At 44.9% G+C, this 19,101-nt stretch overlaps 1 protein-coding gene across 1 annotated transcript in view; it reads right to left on the bottom strand.

Annotated features, from left to right (window-relative positions):
- Positions 1-4,661: 4,661 nt before the first annotated feature.
- Positions 4,662-19,101, bottom strand: part of MYCBPAP (MYCBP associated protein) — a 20,485-nt gene continuing 6,045 nt past the window's right edge. The window contains exons 2-19 of the mRNA XM_034790277.1: positions 16,844-16,971; positions 16,042-16,201; positions 15,759-15,865; positions 14,163-14,346; positions 13,651-13,766; positions 12,807-12,957; positions 12,306-12,421; positions 12,008-12,123; positions 10,934-11,042; positions 10,402-10,591; positions 9,666-9,853; positions 8,912-9,058; positions 8,386-8,700; positions 7,537-7,658; positions 6,625-6,740; positions 5,741-5,874; positions 5,335-5,517; positions 4,662-4,814 (exon numbers count right to left, since the gene is read on the bottom strand). Coding sequence (XP_034646168.1) covers positions 4,713-4,814; positions 5,335-5,517; positions 5,741-5,874; positions 6,625-6,740; positions 7,537-7,658; positions 8,386-8,700; positions 8,912-9,058; positions 9,666-9,853; positions 10,402-10,591; positions 10,934-11,042; positions 12,008-12,123; positions 12,306-12,421; positions 12,807-12,957; positions 13,651-13,766; positions 14,163-14,346; positions 15,759-15,865; positions 16,042-16,201; positions 16,844-16,971 — 2,684 coding nt within the window. The 3' untranslated portion in view covers positions 4,662-4,712. The remainder of the gene's footprint in view (positions 4,815-5,334; positions 5,518-5,740; positions 5,875-6,624; positions 6,741-7,536; positions 7,659-8,385; positions 8,701-8,911; positions 9,059-9,665; positions 9,854-10,401; positions 10,592-10,933; positions 11,043-12,007; positions 12,124-12,305; positions 12,422-12,806; positions 12,958-13,650; positions 13,767-14,162; positions 14,347-15,758; positions 15,866-16,041; positions 16,202-16,843; positions 16,972-19,101) is intronic.

The raw sequence follows: 19,101 nt of genomic DNA, 5'->3' as shown, positions 1-19,101 counted from the left end.
TGGCAGCTTGGGATCTAGATCACCCATTATCCCTTTGGCTAAAGAAATTACCCTCTTTTGAGGCTTATACTTCAATGGAAGGGCACACATTGGGGCTCTTAATAGATTTTGTCATCTGAACACAGCCAGGCCCTACAAGGGTGTTTTCCCCTGAAAGGAAGAGGTACCAAGCTACTTTTGACATCAACCAAGTCTGCAACTGTAGAGCCAGGTGGGATGAAATGGACACCACCACACGACAAGTGAAAGCCAAAAATCTAGTTCCCACACCTGTTAGGAGAAAATGGGACATAATGAAAATGAAGGGCTGCTCCTTTCCCTGCCTGCTCAGCAAGGGACGCACACTTTCAGTTCAGTGTGGAAGGAAATACAAACTCCTCCTTGAGACAATATGCTACTCAAACGACTAGCAGATGCTGATAGACACCAAAGGTTGGAGGAAAACAACTCAGCACAAAGAATGGCTACTTACCCTGCATTCGCTGTGGTTCTTTGAGATGGTGTTGGCAGTGAAAATTCCACTGTGGGCATGCATGGGCCCCAAATGTGCAAGATCAGTGTGTTTGCACAGCGGTGTCTGTAGGGGTTGCGCAGGTGCCCTGTGCAACCTCATGCTCCAATGTAAGGGCATATAGGGCAGAATGGCCATGACCCTGCCTCATAATGCAAAGCCTGGGGTTGCTGAGGACTCTGAAAAGTGAGGGATGGAGGGTGGGTCATGGGATCTGTACCACCTACATCTCAAAGAGCCACAGTGACTGCACGATAGATAACCGTTCCTTCTTTGAGCATATGTCAACGGAGTCTTAGCTGCATTAGTTGAATAGTGATTGTAGCACTGTTCTCCCGAGGTTGGCATCTAACCTAGCAGCTAAGTCCGATGTGTAATGTCTGACAAAGGTCAGTGAGTTACTCCATGCTGTTGCCCTACAGATTTAGGATATTGCCACACTCCTGGAGTAGGTGGAAGATGTCGCTTGAGCTCTGGTGGAGTGAGCCTTAACGTCCAAAAGGAGAGATACTAGCCAACTAGTAACATTTTGAGATGGCATGTATTATGCTCTGGTATATTCTCTGTGATGAATCACTTGACTTTATGAGTGGCTGGCTATGGCTCCAGATAAACAAGGAGCCAGTCTGGACGGGTTTGTTCTGTCAGTATAATAAAGTAAGACTCTGGAGACACGCAAGTTCTTTTTTTGGTATAGAATGGGGTTTCAGGAAGAAGATAGGTTGATTAACTGAGTGGTTCAAATGGAATTCCAAGGCCATCTTCTGGATGAACACAGGATGAGGTTTCAACCCACCTTGTCTCTGAGTAAGGTCACAGGGAAGTTCAGCCATGAGTGCATGCAACTGACTGACTCTCCCAGCCAGAATTATGGCATTTAGAAAGACTGCCTGGAGAGTAAGACACTGTAATGAGTGTTCTGAAAGAGCCTCAGAGGGAGGCTCCGTGAGATTCCGGAGGACAATATTGATGTCCCATGCAAGGTTCTCTGACCTATGGGTAAACACATAACAGGCCTTTGAGGCACTTTGATCCCGTCGGGTGCAGGATGACTGAGCACGACTGTAAAGGAGGATGGCAAGCTGAAATTGCAGCCAGGTGGACCTTAACAGAGCTGAACAAAAGGCAAAAAGTGTTTTAAATGCAATAAGTAGTCAAGGATCTTCAACATCAGAACCTGCTCTGGTTGTGTTGGGCTATCACATTGATATTCTTTCCCATTTCAAGGGGCGGGGGAAGTCTTTCTTGTAGCCGTCTTCCTACTCTGTATCAGGATTGCCCGAACCTACAAGGAGCAGTCCTTTTCAGTAGTACTCAGCCAGCCAACATCCAGTGACTATGGGTCTGGATGAAGTATCTGACCATGGTTCTGAGATACTGGGACCAGGCGGTCTGGGAGCTGGTTAGGCCGCAGGATGGGCATCTGTAGTAGGTCTGTCAGCCACAACTGTCTCGACCAGTAAGGAGCTACAAGAATGAGTGTGGCTCTATCCATCCTGATCTTGGATATCACCCTACGAATCAGTAGGAAGGCATGAAAGAGGCCTTGATTCTATGGCAGAAGGGTGGCATTTCTTAATGATTCAGGGTTCATGATCCTTCTGCGGCAAAAGTTCTGACACTCGGTGCTATTCTTGATCTGTGATTGGAGTCCCCCATCAATAGAACACTGGCTCTGTGATGAACCTTGGCAGTGATTACTCATGGTTGGTGACAGACTGTCTGCTTAGGTAGTCTATTAGATTGCTGCTGACTCCCAGGAGATGAAGAGCATCTAGGGTTATCCCCGGGCTGGTGACACCATGTTCCGAGCTTGATAGCTTCCTGGCAGAGGGGTGATGAGCTGGCACCTCCTTGCTTGTTTACATATTACATTACAGATGTGTTGTCTGGCAGGATCTGCACTATTGGATTTTATAGAACAGCTAGGGAAGCCATATAAGGTAACCGTATGACTCTGATTTCCAGGATGTTTATGCAAAGTCCCATGTTCCTTATATCTGAAGATGGTCAGGTCGGCTCCCCAACCTATTCCTGATGCGTCCGTAATCAAAGTCATCGTTCGGGAAGGGGAAGAATGGTAACCACCGTCTCATGTTATTGGGGTTTAGCCACTAAATGTGGACTGTTGTCTGAAACTTGGAGCCCAAGCCCAATGGAAAGGGGCAAGGCAGATTCCGAAGGTCATGATAGGCTCAAACATGGCTCTGGTGTGGCTCCTAACATTCCCATCAAACCTGCTGCCGCTAGGAGGATGCTGGGTGTATGACGGAGGGGGATGGATGCCTCCTGAAGCAACAGGGTCTCTTTCTAAGTGGGCAATCAGCTCTTACCACTTGTTAGCTCTGCAGGTAGAAAGATGTTCTCTGCCTCTGTTGAGGCTAGTACTCGTAAGGGCTTATGTCAGAAAAGGAATTTATTCAAATACAATGAATCATCTCAGATAATACAAGTGTTACTGTGTGTGCGCATATCTAATATTAGCAACACTGCATTTAACCTTTCACCCAAGAATCTCAAGGCATGATGCAAACATAAATTAATATAGATATTGATATATTTTCTTCATAATGCCAAAGCGTTTTCTAGTGCACAGAGTCCAGCCGCTTTAATGGGGAGGCTGCACGTTTCTGAAACAAGGTGCCAAGCTGAGATAGACTCTACATCCCAGCTTCCTCTGGATTTGAAAAATGTCCTGAAGCCAAGGCTAAATGGTGTGGGTGTGGCATTAAGGATCGATAAGTTTCCACAAAAAGATGCCATGGTATCGGACAGACACACCAGGAAATCCAGACTGAGGAGGCAGCAGGGGAAATACAGGCAGACACACATGGAGAACAAACCAACACACAAGGAGAGGGGATGATTAGATAGAGGCTAACAGGGCTAACTCCTGCTCTCTTCACTCACAGAGTCAATTCCATTGATTCTGATTCCAATGGGACTAGCTCTGGGAGTAAGGGGAATAAGATTTGCCCCCCAGTGAGACACAGATACATTGAGATGGCCAAAGAGAGAGACACATGCAAAGATCAACAGAAAGGAAGAACACTATATAAACAGGAGAAAGAAAAGGGAGAAGGCAGGTGACTGAATTGTAGCACTTTTACACTGGAATCCTGTCTCACTCCTGTGTGGGATGATGATTTCATACCCAGGCAGGGGAGTGCTGCTTTTATCTCCACTAGCAATGCACTACTCCACTGAGGTGGGGAACAGTATTATAAAAGGGGTCCACTTCTGCTCCTTGGCTGGAGAATTCTAATTACAGCCAGGCCGATGCTGCAGGGAAGGACGAGGATGCTCCTGCTTAAACGTGGAGTTTTAGGGCAGGTCAGGTAGAAAGGCCAGACACAAGAAAGGGGACGACTTTTCCACAGGAGGCCATGTTCTGTCAATTTGACCAAATCCTTGGCAGGGATAAACAGGAGAAAAGGCCAACCCAAATCGGAAGATTAAAGTCTCACTATGTAAGCCCTGGATTCCAAATCCTAACCTGTTCAAGGTACTCCTGAAGAGCTCCACTGTTGAGAAGTCATAGGAGGAGGTACGACAAGCAGCTGAGTAGAGGCCTCATGGTGGAAAAAATGTGACCCCGACTCACACAAAAAAAATCAGAGAGACAAAAAACCCAGAACTGAAATAGTTACCGAAAAATAAACAGAAGGGAGCAAATTCATCCCTTTTAACTCTACCAACTTCAATTCAGCTCCACCAGGTAGAAATCTGACACAAGGAGACAGATGAAATTTAAAAAAAAGATGGCTTTCTAATGATAGTTCTCTGTGTTGGTGTCATGATGATTGGGTTCAGGAACACTTGGTGCACTCTCTCTCTCCTCATTGGCTTCAGAGACAGGAGACTGAGAAACAAAGACTGGCAATGTGCCTTGAGCTATTGGAACTTTTCAGCTCTCTTCCATAGGCAGAATTTCTCCAGCTTCTTTTAGTCTCAACCATTTCTGAGTCTGTGACACCCCCATGCACTGAACTCTCCCTATTCAATATTTTTTTGGCGAAATAACAGATGACCTAGGAATGTCTCCCAGGATGGATCTCCAATAGCAAAATGTGAGAAGAGGGCCATCCTGGTCAGGTTTTTTTCCGCCACTTTTGCCAGGTTCATACAGAAAAGGAGACTACACTGGATCTGTAGAAACATGAATATTTATTTCTTTAAAAAGAACAGCAACGATGTATTTTTAGACAGAAAATGTTTCACGCTCCCGCTCTTGGGCATCCCTCTTTAGCTCTTCAAATAGAAAAACCATATTGTCCACCATTGACTCCAGAAGGCCATAGACCTAGAACAGAAAACAATACAAAGCCCCTTTTAATGAAAACATGATAACAAATGGATTGATTGAAGCAAAAGCATCTCTCTTATATACACCCCCGCCCCCAACAAGGTGCTTGTAATGCTCAAAGAAATATCTGGATTTTACATATTTTTATCCCTAACAAGAGCTGTCTGAACTAAAGGAAAGTGTATTTAACGTTATCTGACATAGAATTAAGTATGATGATCCCTCAAGAATCTGTAAGCATGCTGAAGAAATTCCAGGTCACAACTGGGGCATGCAGCTGAAAACATGATGGAATCATTCCAGCTTGGGGATCTGTTGACACAGCAGCCCATGCTAACATTTGCTGACAATTTGTTCATTAGGTTTTCTTAATCTGATAAAATGCTCAGCTGTGCACCTAGCTTCATGCTAAGCTTAAAGGCAAAGAAGAGGAGACAGCACAGAACAAAAGCAATTGAGAAAAGGTGACACAAAACACAGAAGAATGAGAAACATGGGAAGATAAGACCAGACTTACTTCAACATAAAGTTTTTCACGGTATTTCTCAAGTACAATGGGATCTACTTGTTCCTGGCGAGATTCTACTTGGTCTGAATCTATGCCTTCCAGCGGCGTCAATTCTTTCACCTCCCGTGTGAAACTTGGAGTTCTTACTCTTTTCTCATCTTTCCCTTTTGTCTTCCTGCTGTTTGAACGTTCCTGATCGTACACAGAAAGACAGACAAAGGTAGGACCTTCAAATCCTTCAAATTGCAGAGCACGCTGCACATCAGAGACAGCAATTCATTCAAAAGAGAGGAAATAAACTCTTCCACAGGAAGATGGAGGTTTACAAGCCCAATACACACACCCTTGTTATCTGTCACATACTCTCTCAGAAACCAGTTAATCACTTTCCATCTTCTAGATTTCCACCACATACCTCTCTATCTTTTCCTGTTGACTTTGTTGCTCCTTTTTTGTCCTCTTTTTCCTTCCCCCCCGCTGTCTTCTTCTCTTCTTTCTGCAAGGCTTTCCGGTCCTCCTTTCCTCCTTTTACAATCTGCTTCAGATCCACTGCAAACAAAAAATTCCAGTGATCCCAGAGCATTCTTTCAAGATCCAGTACAGAGCTGCAAATCCAATGCCTCTGTGCATTAGAAATACATTATATTACAATGTAGTTTCCTCTTTCTATAATCTATGGAGATATACCTATCTCATAGAGCTGAAAGGGACCCTGAAAGGTCATCGAGTCCAGCCCCCTGCCTTCACTAGCAGGACCAATTTTGCCCCAGATCCCTAAGTGGCCCCCTCAAGGATTGACGTCACAACCCTGGGTTTAACAGGCCAATGCTCAAACCGCTGAGCTATCCCTCCCTCCCTATCTATCTGATGTTTATGGAAGCATACTGCAAATTAGCATTTGTACAATACACTGACTTCTCGGGTATAGTCTTATTTAAGGATGGACATAAGAAGCAATAAATATGCAGTAGGGCTAGCATGTAAAGGGACAATAATGGTAATGTTTTTATTAGTATGGGTGAGAAATAGGCCTAAATCCTAATAGAAATACAAATACTAATGCTAAGCCAACAGGTTTCTGTTCCTTTAAGAAACCACACTACAAATCAGGGTGAGTACTATACTCTGGACTACTTTTTCTGATACATTGCCTCACAAAGGGCTCAGTGGGGGAAGTGCTCAAGCCATCATTTCAGTTGAAGCTCAGTAAATTACCTGAAATTAAATGGAACTGAAATCCGCTTAAAAGGCACAGGAAAATCTGCTTAAATGGCTGATGTGCTCAGACTATAAATTTACCTATTTCTTCTGGAACAATTTCTACGGAAGTGTCCTTCTCAGGCATGCCGAGCAGGGATCTCAGCATTAGGGAGCGGCTCACCAGACCATCAACTGCTTCACGCCACAGCTGGAAACTGAAAAACAAAACCATCAGTATTTGCCATGGCCAGAAGTTGTCCAGGAGAGGATTCATATGCACATTGCCAGGACAAGGCAGGGTTTTTGCTTCTCCCAGCATCTTGTTCTACCCTGTGCCCATGAACAAAAACACCTTAACCAGTAAGAGCTATTGCTGCTTCCAACTAACTCAATGTGCTAATATCCAAGGTCTGACAATTGTGCATAGATGGCTTCAGGAGAAATTATTTTATGAAGTTATAGCCCCATGGCTCTCAACAGTTTGGGAAACAGAGGTCAGCTGGATCCATAAATATTGTAAAATAAGGTTTCTTCCTCTTCAACATGAGTCAATGTGGATCAGACTCCCATCTGCATCTTGGAGTTCCTGTGTCCTTCTGATTTACAGGTGAACAGAAACTTTCAGTGTGTTTACAGCCCTAAAGTAAGAGTGAATGACAGAATATGGGATACAACAACCTTTTCAAGTACAATGTTAGAGAAAACTGCCTGCCAGGTGAGGCCCTCATAAAGGTAACACAGAATATTCTGCCAGATAACAATCTCGGAGAATGAAAAGATCTCAAGTATTCTCCAAAGCAGCAAGAGATCAATATTCTGACTTATCTCCAGAGTAAAATGGGATCTACGACTTGGACAGCTGCTATCCCTAAGCTGTAGAAAACCTTGCATGTAGAGGACTGATAGAACTCATATTGCTGGACACACTTGTCCGCTCTCTGCTGGAGTTTGCCAGTGCTACTAAGCAAAGGTATTTGTAGGAAAGGGCTTTTCTCTGCAATGGTAACATACCATGTTTGGTACAGGAGGTCTGACTGAGTTGGCCTCTGTTCCACACAAAGTGCCAATGCTGCCTTATTGAGCTGGGTCAGGGCTGCTTCTCGTTTTTCCTCCTCAGGGATTAACTGCAAAGCCTGATGGGATAGAAACCCTAGTGAGCAACTCCTCAGCTTCAGAGCTAGAATGAGGACCCTGGGGATCCAAAACGGCAGGGAATGGGGAATAAAGCTATAAAAGCAACAGACAGGTTTCCAACAGTGCGCTGCAGCAAAACTTGCACTGATAAGCTAGGCCAGTCTGGACTCTTAAGTCCAAACTAACACTGCAGTGAGGGAGAGAATTGGAAAATACCTTGTCTGCACCCTGTTGTGAGCACTAGGCCCCCAAATCCTCTGATGGATAAAGAGAACTTTTCAAGCACAAGGATCTGTAAGGAAAACAGAAGGGGCTGGACCATGACCCCGCCCCTCACATTCTAAATTCTGGGATGAACAAGCATTTCTCCGCCATACTGAAAGCTTTAGCTTTCCAACAGCTAAATACTACTAAACACAGTTACCCAATTCTTTTTCCTTCATTACACAGGAGCCGCAAAGTCTCCCTCAGGAATCTCTTCACAAGAGCACCCAGGACATGGTCAGCAGGGCTGAAGGATGATTCATTCCCTGCTAGGCTTTCGCTGACACACTCAGTGACTCACCTCATTGCAGTGATTTATTCAAGCTTCTGATACACACACAACTTCATTCGTTTGGGAGCTGGAACATACCAGACTATTCCCAAGCAAGCAAATCTCAAAATGGGTACACCTCCATTCCTTGCCAACCCATCACAATTTGAACAAGGACAGAGGGGTATAACCTGTTTAAAATCCTCAAAGGAAAGGTTCCACTCTGGCTGGCTCACTTCCTCCTCCTCCACATTAATCATCTGGCTTAGGATCGCCTCCACAATACTCTTCTGGCGTGGGATCTCCCCGGGAATGCTCTTCTGAAATGCAATGTCCATAGCACTCTTCCGGCACCAAATTTCCTGTACAGTGCTCTTCTGGGCTGAGACTGACTGCACTATGCTCTTCTGGCGTGAAATCTCCTCTTCCTCTGAAGTTGAGGGAAAATTCAAGTGTTGCCTCCACAATTCATGGAGCTCCTTCACCACTTGGTGCTGATAGTGCAACTGTGATAACAGAAAAGGAAAAGATAAATAGAGAGGTGAGACAAGTCTTACTTTGCAACTATCTAGAACACCATCTAGTGATTAAACCGACAAGCTAGACTATTCTATCTTCCTGCTTAGAAACCCTGGGATGCACCACATAGGCCACGGCATCATAATTCCCGAGTACTTATGCTCAGTTTAGTGTAGAATATCAAGTGGCAAGCAGTACCTCTGGATTCTTTCTGTGGAATAACTCTTCCTCTGTGATGTAAGCATCCACCGGAGATGGGACTCGCTCCGGTGTCCGAATTCGATCAAGCAGCTCCTTCAGATTCTCCTTCACTATGACAGCAACTTCTCGTGTAGCCAGCTCACTCTGGGGCACCACAGTAACCAAAAGAGATTTGATTCCTTGATCCACATACACACACACACACACTACTATAGGCATACATTAACATATATGCTCAGTCGCATGGATACATAAATCCACAGATGTATTTACATCCAATATGGTGGTCATTAAAATGATCACACAAACATCTATATTTTACAGATGTTGGTATAATTTTAAAATTATTATTTAATTTGACTTTACTTAGTAGGTCATTAAAACTCCAGACATACCAGTAACTGAAACTTAAAGGAAAAAGGGTAGAAGGATTTTTTTTAAAAAGGACAAAGTAACTATTTTAGGACAGACATCAATTAGATTTTATACAAGAGGAATGAAAATAGATTGAGGTGATGTGGAGTGCTGATGCCACTTCATTTGGAAAACCTGTATAACTACCTAATTAACTAAAACTAGAAAAGACAAACAAAAAACAAAACACCTTTGAGTGCTATATAAGTAACTGATAACCTTACACTTAGTCCCAATTTTATGGCAATAAGAACATTGCAGCACCCACATCATACTATATTCTATATTTACACATTGAGTCTGAAGCTTATAGTCACACAGCTAACCACTTGGTTACCTCCAATTCATCTCTGAGGCCAGCCAACTTATCCTCATACACAGCAATACCCCACAGGGATACCTGCAGGACAGCCCCTCCTAATAACATGGGGTGAGTACCAAACTCCCACGACTCACTGAAGATTCCTGCCTTCCCCGACTTGAAAAAGAAGGAAAAGTTTCTAGTTTCTCCAGGCAGAATGACACCTAAGAATAACAGAGAGAGCACATCAGTCACCTGAGTACAAGAGTTCTCTTGTGCCGTTGAATCCTCTTCCAAATACTTCACAGATCTGCTTATTTTCTGGTGTCAATGTCTGTTTTTCAGCCAGATATCACAGCTAATATCGCCATCCATCTTCCAGGTTTACTCCCATCCATCAGATTGCTGAATGGACTTTTTCTCTTCACCCTTCCAATCCCTAATTTTACCTTGATCTCAACACTCTCAGTACACATTCTGCCCCAATTTTTCAATAGAAAATCAGGTGGTTTTAGATATTCTACCCATACAAATTCTGGCTAGGACTCATCCTCTTTCCTCCAACCACCCTTGAAAGGGATCTTTCTCACACATCTCCTCTGGCATTAGTCTGCTCTGGGAACCCCAAGTAGCTTCTTAAGGAGAATCACCACATGAGTTTGCTTTAGCAGTGGCCTGACTCAGATAACCCCCTGAACATGTCCACCTCACATGTTTGCTTTGGCATGGGTATTAAGCCTATACGGTAATCTTTAAGAGATCCAATTCTCACCTGGTCTGGTGTTAAAATAAAAATACTGCATCCCTTTCTCCTTAGTTTCTTCAAAGGTAACCGACTGGGCTTGCCTCCGCCAATCATACCATATGGCAGCTGTGCCATCATTGCTTACTGTCAGGCAGGATTCAGCTTTCTCACCCGCCAAAACTTCAAAGGTGACCCGGGCAGCAATGCCAATTTCATCCTGTGGGGGAGAAAGAAAGAAAAAGGTAACCACAGGATTTGCCTTCCCATGACCAAATGAAGTGATACTACAGCTGGCTGTTTAAACTATTAGATCCAGCTTGACAGAAAGTGCTACAAGGCACCCACCAAGTTGCCACCCTCAGGAGGTGGACTGAGGCTGAACAGAAACACAAACAAAACTCCCTGTCTCTGTTTCTAGATCCCTCCAAAACAAGTACAAGTTTAGCAACCACTCTATGATGTCCAGAATAACCCTGCTGGTTACACTCAATATATAGCTATGACTTGGGAAAGAAAAAAAACTTAGCCTTATCATATTTCAAAACAATTGCAATTTTACCCTATGCGAAGTGGTGCTGTTGATCCAACGAGCTGGCTGTCCACAAAATTGCAAAGATGGACCCAATACTGGTTCTGGAACCACATCTGGATAATCTTCTAAGGGATCACTGCTAAACAAAGCAATGGCCAATATTGTCTTAGGACTGTTCAAGCAAGTTATTATCAAGCACTGAGGAACAGAGTGGTTGTTTAGAACACACGCATTAACCAAGAAACAGAGGATTCATTTCTGATTAACCATTTCATCTTTAGGGTTCAACTGAAGCCAACAGACTGAAAACTCATCAAATCACAGAGTCCTCTGATTACAGACAGTGCCATTGGACTGCAGCTTCGAGGGTCCAAACTTGAAGGAACTCCAAACATAGACTGATATTGTCACCACCAAGAATGGGCAGGATGGAACTCATGCTTGATGAAATGGACAAAGACATCTGTCTAAGGAAGGCTGGGGACAGATTACTAAATGAAGAGGCAGTACCCACCAAAGAATGGACCAAAGGTAATGCCCACCGTGGGCAGAAAAAGATATCTGAGGAAGATGGAAGACTGAACACACCTGAAGGAGATGCACAGTCTGGAATAACTAGGGGCAGATTCTCCACCCTGCCTAACCTAGGGCACAGTGAGTGGAAAGGGGGTGGGCCACAAGAAGTTGGTTTCAGCTCCTTGATCCTCAGCCATGAGGCCCCAGTGCTAGTTCAGAGTCACACAGGAGCACCTCTAACTTTGCCAATGGAGAACTGACCATAGCAGTGCTTCACTCCGCCATATCTCCTCCTCTTTCCACCTATGCTGCACCCTGGAGCACTCTCAACATGGCCCCTTATGTAGGGATGAGGAGGGCAGTTGGTATTGGAGGCAGTGGAGCTACCTCCATCCGGTTTCCACCAATGGAGAATTCTCCCTGCACAGGGGGAGTTCTCTACTAGCTATTTCTGGCTTTTTTAAGGCCACTTCCCTATCCTCTGTGGAGAACCTGGCCCATTCTGGATAAGGACAAGTGAGAAATCCTCAAAGACTGTTGGTCAGTATCCACAATTCCTTATCACTATCATCAAGCATAACTTACAGGCTCACTCTCTCTTCAGTGGTGCCTTCCTTATTTTCCTTGCACAGCGGGAAATACTGTGCTGAGACAGAAGTGAAAGGTTGCCCTTTACCAATCACTTCCAGGCCATCTAGGTCCTTGACAAAAGGTAATAGACATAAAAAAAGAAAAAGGACATCTGTTAGTTTTTCTCCTTACACAGAAGTCAGACATAGTCAAGACAGGCTATAGTATATCCTTTGATAAGGAAGGAGAGAAGCACAGTATGCTGCCTTAAAAAACAGTGCCTTGTGCTTAGGAGAGAGTCCACTGGTCTTACAGGGTGATTAAAATCCAGCTCCTCTAGGACGGATTTTAGCTCCTGTCGTCGATACGTCAAGAAGAGACTCTTATCCCAGGTGAGACGGAAAGGGGACTCCTTTGCGGATCTGGAACCTGTGGAATTAATCACATGAGTTCAGTGTTTACACACCACACACCTATTGGTTTCACTTTCTCCCTGACAGTTGATCTTGCAACAGTCCAAATATCCCCATCTGTATCTCTGAGAAACACAGTTCCATCAGTGTGAACTTAATCTTAGGAGTGCCCTGGCAGTGTCACCTAGGGCTACAGCAGTGCAGCCTTCAACTTAGCAGGTCCCTCCATGTGATGACTAGATGCCCGACAGTGTAAGCTGCTTCACATCAATGCCCTTCCACTGCCAGAAGGGATCCTAGCAATACGAGCCTCCTCACAGCAATTTAAAACTACTGGATAGTTAATCTTTGCTGTTCCACACGCCTCCCCATTAATGTTGTGCCTCCACCCATTTCCTCACCCATCTCCATCCTGACACTCTGAGGTTTCCCTACATGAGTGATAGGCTCTGGGTAGCCTCGCTCCCTCTGGGTCAATGTCATCATCAGACCAGTGAGTTCATCTCCGATGCACTCAGGCTGGCTCCAGAACTCACTTCCTACATGGTAACCCTAGGGAGGAAAAAGAAGGTCACCACCATGCAATGATAGTTCCTGTGAGACTGAGAGACAGGTTAAGCAGAAGGCATCACACATTGTTTATAAGAAGATTTAATCAATTATGACCTGTCCTCAATCCAAATGGACCCTCTGACTGAATGAAAGATCAAATGATATTAACACAATATATTCCCATTGATGTGAATCCTTTTTTAGTGCTGTAAATACACAGCAAATGACTCCCTTGTTTTAGCCAAGGAACATTTCCCTTCAGAGCACCTTCCAAATGGGAACCTCTGCCATCTAGCCCTGATGCCATTAGATCTTTGTTGTCTGGTAATAGTAATTTCTGGCACACGACCATGCCATCTCCCCAGCCTGTGCTGGTCCTTAGTAGGAGGCTCACTGCATGGCAGTGCCCCATGCACTAAAGCTCTTTAGCAAGGAGCCCACAAGAGCAGCATCAGTTAGATCTAACCAATACTTGCTATATCACCACCATTTTTAAATCAAATGATGTTTCTCTTTGAATTAACTGAAAGCTCCGTAATTCATTTTGGACCTGCAGTGGATGTGGTAGATGCCTAAAGATGGCTCCTCAATGCCAGTTCCAACAGTATTATTCATGACACTAACATCCTAGCCCAAATGACCCCCTTCCACAAGACCAGAATAATCAGGACTCTGAAGAAGTGGGGCTCTCACCTTCCCATAGTGCAGAGCAGGGAGGCTCCGGTCGATAAGATACCGCTCTTCCTGGACTCGTCTGTAATCCTCTGAGAGATTCATCAGCAGTTCATTTTCTGGTTTCCGAAGAAACTCTAAAACCAAGCAAAACAGAATCACCTCTTTTACCAACCAGAATCTCCAGAAAATCAGCCTCACTCCTTCCAGCTACCTCCCTCTCCAGCACGGTAACTCTCTTCCAGTCTCCTTCTCTCCCCCACCCCCAAAAATCTGCCTCACTGCTACTTCCAGCCACAGCCGTACAAGCCACCAAGGCCATCCTCACAGCCAGAATGTGCTGAACCAACTGACCAAGCACAACTGGAGTCTGGGGAGCCCTGAAAATGTGTGGATAATTGCACAGCAATACAATTTCCCAAATCAGCCAGGCCTTGGTTTGCCTGAGGCAGTAATAACTTACTGTGATGGTGTTTGGTTCACACAGTCTTACATGGCATTCCACACAATTAAGTTGTCCCAGCTTTACTCACTACTCAGAACTCTCTGCTGCTTCTTCCTGAGTGCCGCATTATGATGCCAGTTCTGGAGGGCCCTGTGCTGTGATGGTGGGGCCCAGAGAGACTTTCTCCTCTTCCCTTCCCCATGTTTCTCTCTGTACTTCTCTAAAGCTGCCACTGTACCATCCAGATGTGAGTCTGCAATCAGCTGAGCTAACTGAACAGAAATTAAAATGTTTCAGAGTGGTAGCCGTGTTAGTCTGTATCAGCAAAAAGAACAAGGAGTATTTGTGGCACCTTAGAGACTAACAAATTTATTTGGGCATAAGCTTTCGTGGGCTAAAACCCACTCCATCAGATGCATGCAGTGGAAAATACAGTAGGAAGATATATATACACAGAGAACATGAAAAAATGGATGTTGCCATACCAACTCTAACGAGACTAATTAATTAAGGTGGGCTATTATTATTAAATTAAAATGTTAGATTAGCCTATCCATCCATGCATAGGCACCACAAAAACAAATGGGGCAAAGGGGTAAAGAAAAGAACGTTCTGGACTGGCACTGTCTCTATGCAACCACTTCTGGATCAACAGAGTTTCTGGCATTCACAGCATCACTCGCAGACTGTTTAAGACTATACTACGTTGAGTAGTCAGACATAAGGAAAGGCACTGTCTCATCACCTCACTTCTCCTTGAACTACTCAGTAATGGTGCTCTCAGCAAAACTGCTGATGGAACTGGAACCTGGAACTGTCCAATTTCTCTTACTATGGGACTCTTCTCCAGACACGACTTAATAGGCCTGGCATTGCAGCTACTCTGCAAGCAATTTCCTCCCATATGAGCAAACCGTGTCTCAGGCCAGAGAATTTTCGGAAGCATTTTCAATTAAACCTAGGTCTACTGCACTCATCACTAGAACTGTGTGAAATAGATTTTTCGGTTCACTAGCCGAACAAAAAAAAACACATTTTGGACTGACCCAAAACTATTTTTCCCCCAGTTTCCGTGCTGGTGGTTCCCCCAATAACCCCATGGCAGTACTCACCTGGGATGCAGGAAACCCAGATTCCAATCCCTCCTCTGGACTAGGGACCTGAACCAAGGAGTTCCCACTCCTAGGTGAGTGCCCTAACCACTAGGCTACAGAATCTTACTTCTCTCTCTTTGTGACCCAATGAATATTTCAATATTTCATGAAAAGTAGGAAGCTTCAACAGAAAAGACTTGGGCTTCCCCAGAATACCCAATAGCTTGGTGGTTAGAGCACTCACCTGGGAGGGCAGACACCTGAGTTCAAGTTTCTGCACCAAAGGAGGAATTTGAACCTGAGTCTTCCACATCCATACTGAGTGCCCCAACCAGTGGACTATTGGGCATAAGGGGGGCACCATTACCACCTCCTCCTCAGTTTTGTGAATGCCACACAAATCCCCTTGTGAATCTAGCCAGAAAGAAATTTGGGGTTGAAAATGACAAGTTTGCAAATAGCTTTGGCTCAACTGGAAGTCCGTTTTTCAGTGAATAAACTACTCTTGCAAAAAATTCATCCAACTCTACTCACACTCTACTTCTAGGACAGCATTTGATGGCAGCCATTTCACAACTTTATAAACCAACCTCAGCATTTCCTCTAGCTAAGGCTTCTCTCTTAAATTCCTGGAGACTTCCTAAGATACTGTGGGGGAGAATCTGTTCACAGTTATCAACAAATGGTCCTTCTGGCCCTGCAATAAAGCAAGACAGACTATGAGATCACAGAGCGCCCCTCATCAAACACAGAGGACAGAAACAGTAACAGACTACAAGAATTTCAGGTTCATTTCTGGACTCTGAAAGGTCTAGCCACAGGTAGTTCTAGCAAAACCAAGAGTAACAGGTAAGAGCTGAAGTTTAACCCTACCAGAATAACTCAGTGGTCTCTTGGATGCATCAGTATCAGCAGGATATGCTACCAGGAGCTGTGCCTTCTTCCCAGCCTCTTGGGGTTTGTGTCTTCGAATGAGGAACTTCCTGGTAATAGGAGTTTTCTCCCCTTCTTGGGGAAGGCGTGGAGTATGGAGCTACAGAAACAGAATACACAGTCCCAATGAGGTTAGGTACAGCACTGCCTCATCTCCACCCTTCTGATCTTGCTGGGGAGGGCCTGGAAGTAAAGAACTCACCAAGGTCTGTCTCCACAGTTCTGGTCCTCCTCAGGAAGGTGTGGTGTATGGAGCTACAGTTATCAGATTAAGTAACATCCTAACTATTTTGACTCTGCTGCTGTGATGGGGCAGGGGAATGATCTCTGAATGGCCTCCCACAAGAATTTTCTGCACCACAGCTTAGTGGCGGGTGCTACCTCTTAAGTAGTTTAGTTTGGGTTTCATAAAGGTGCTATATTTTTTTCAAAACCATAGAAATCTTAAAAGAAACAAAAAAGTTGGAAGTGTGATTCTGATCGCACCAGATGGTTCATCCTGACATTTAAGATCTTAGTATAAAATTAATCTTCCACTTTCAGCAGCTTTTTCACAAAGACTAGCTAAAAATTCTGATGATTTGACAGGCCATCAGAAGTAGGACAGCGACAAGTGGAACAAGAGCAAAGCTCCTATAGTTTGTTTTGATGAGACCCACCCAAACCCCCATTCAGGATAAACGGAAAGTTTCAGTGAAGGCAGCTACTCTCTGTGACAAGGGATGCAAGATTTTATACCCACCTTCTCTAGATCTTCCACTTTGATTGCCAGAGCCTGGATTTCATCTCCTTGCAGAACAGAGCTGACAGGCTCGGGCTCCTCTTGAATTGGCGGGGAGGGTTGCTCAAATGTCTTCACTCTCTTCTTATCTGAAACACAAGTGAAGTAAAAACACTTTGTCTTCCTCTCCCAGGCAGGACTGGCTCAACTCATTAGGCGACCTAGGCAATCGCCTAGAGCGCTACAATTTGGGGGGCGGCGACCGCGGCGGTATTTCGGGGGCGGGACCTTCTGCCGCCTCTGTTGTGGGGGCAGCATTTCGGGGTGGGACCTTCTGCCGCCTAGGGCGGCAGAAAAGCTGGAGGCGCTCCTGCTCCCAGGGAAACCCCTTCTTTCTTTTGGACAACTGAGAAAGCCTTAAAGGCAGTACTAGTCTTCAAGGTGTATGGAAAACTAGAACTCGGTATCGTCCGTGCTCAGCACATCATGGTATCCACATGATTTGAACATGGGCAGTGGGTTTCATCTGCCCCATTCCCTTCACCCTGGTCTAGACACAATGCTATACATTTTCAAGTAGTACATTTCCAGCAGGCAACAACCCAGAATGGAAACAAAGAACTTTTACAAAAGTTTCCTATTTCAAATGTAAATGGAAATAGAGAACTTTAACACAGTTACACACTCAACTGCATGATAGTCCTTAAACAAAAACTCTATCATGTGTGCAAAAATATCAGATTTGTATATTCAGGGAGACATTTTTGCTGCTCATAAATGCATATTGATCATCACGGCTTTGATAATTTGATCTGCTTATGTCCTGAGTTGTGGCATTCTCCTCATTACCTTGTGATGTTATATCTTTCTTGTCTCTCCTTTTGGTCTTAGATTGTAAATTTTTCAGGGCAAGCACTATCTTTTTGTTAGGTGCTTGACAGCACCTAAAACAATAGACCCTGGTTGGGGCCCCTCAGTGTTACCACTATTCAATAAGAAATAATCCTAGCTTTAAAAGGCTTTCCCCACCTTTCACTCAAAGCAACAAAAGTTTCTCCAACCAGAAAGAAAATCAGTAGTAAGAGTCAGTCAATTTTTTTTTTATTTTTGAGACAGGTATGTTACCATAATTAGGAATACGCAGTGTTATATTTCAATCCCTTTCAAACGTTAAAAAGAATATCAGGGTGAAACCTCCTTCTAATTTTATGTAATGCGTATTTTGAAAACATATGACATCACTGCACTTCTCAGAAGCAGATTTAGCAGTCTTCTCACTGACTATAATTGGTATTTGGAAATCATTCTCCCTAGGACTCCAATATTTATCTGGGTAAGTGGATTAGATATGGATATAATGTGCGTCTATGATAAATCACTTGCATGTATACTGAGGGTAGGGCTAGCCAAGCCATCCAGACCTGCCCAGTTATTTCTGCAATCTCATTGGAGGCATATATTTTCCTTTTCTGTCACCTGCTGAAAATATTAAAGCACGTCTTACCACGCACCCAATTAGACATACTGGAGCTGCTGCTACCTCTCCAACATAGGTGCAGCTTTTGGAAAACTTAACCTGCTGGGTCCTGCCTCCCTCTAAAAAAAACCACCTGGTAAAAGTCTAGATAAGGGCAGGCGGAGATGAGATTTTCTCTTCTAAAGTTAACGCACAGTAGGTAGCTGGTAACAGTATCAGAACCACTGACTATCCCTGTTCAACGTGTGGCCCTCACAGTGCTGTTAAAGCAAGGTCAGTTTCACTTGGATACTCCCAGCCCTTTGGCCCATCAGGTCCAAGGCAGGATTGTCAAGGCAATGCAAGGTCCACTCAGACACTCCATCACCATTTCATGCATGGCCGGCGGTGGTGACAGCGGGCAATGGGAACATTGCCAGGGCTCCCAGATCGTCCCAGTGGATCTCTGGCTACACTACCTGGGCGATGGCAGGATGTGCAACCTCCCAATGTGTTAGGGACCCCGAGGTGGTGCCAGAGCCGTGCCCCAGTGACTGCCTGGCAGTGATACCAATGCCTCTTAGCTGTATGACAGCACAGCAGGGCTCTGGAGCTGGTGCCAGTGCTGTGCCCTGTCGGTGCCTTCCCCCGTCACTGTGCCTAGGCGGGTGGGGTCCCTGCAGAGGTGCCTGGACTGTGTCTCTGTGCCTGGGGGATGTCCCCAGGCCCTCCACTGTGCCCAGAGGGGGGGATCTCTGTGCCTGGGGGAGTCCCCGGGCCCCCACACTGTGCCCGGAGGGGGGGTCTCTGTGCTTGGGGGGAG

This window comes from Trachemys scripta, chromosome 14, assembly GCF_013100865.1.
Source record: "Trachemys scripta elegans isolate TJP31775 chromosome 14, CAS_Tse_1.0, whole genome shotgun sequence".
NCBI lineage: Eukaryota > Metazoa > Chordata > Testudines > Emydidae > Trachemys > Trachemys scripta.
The sequence above is the reverse complement of the archived record's forward strand: the minus strand, read 5'-3'. Positions and strand labels throughout refer to the sequence as shown.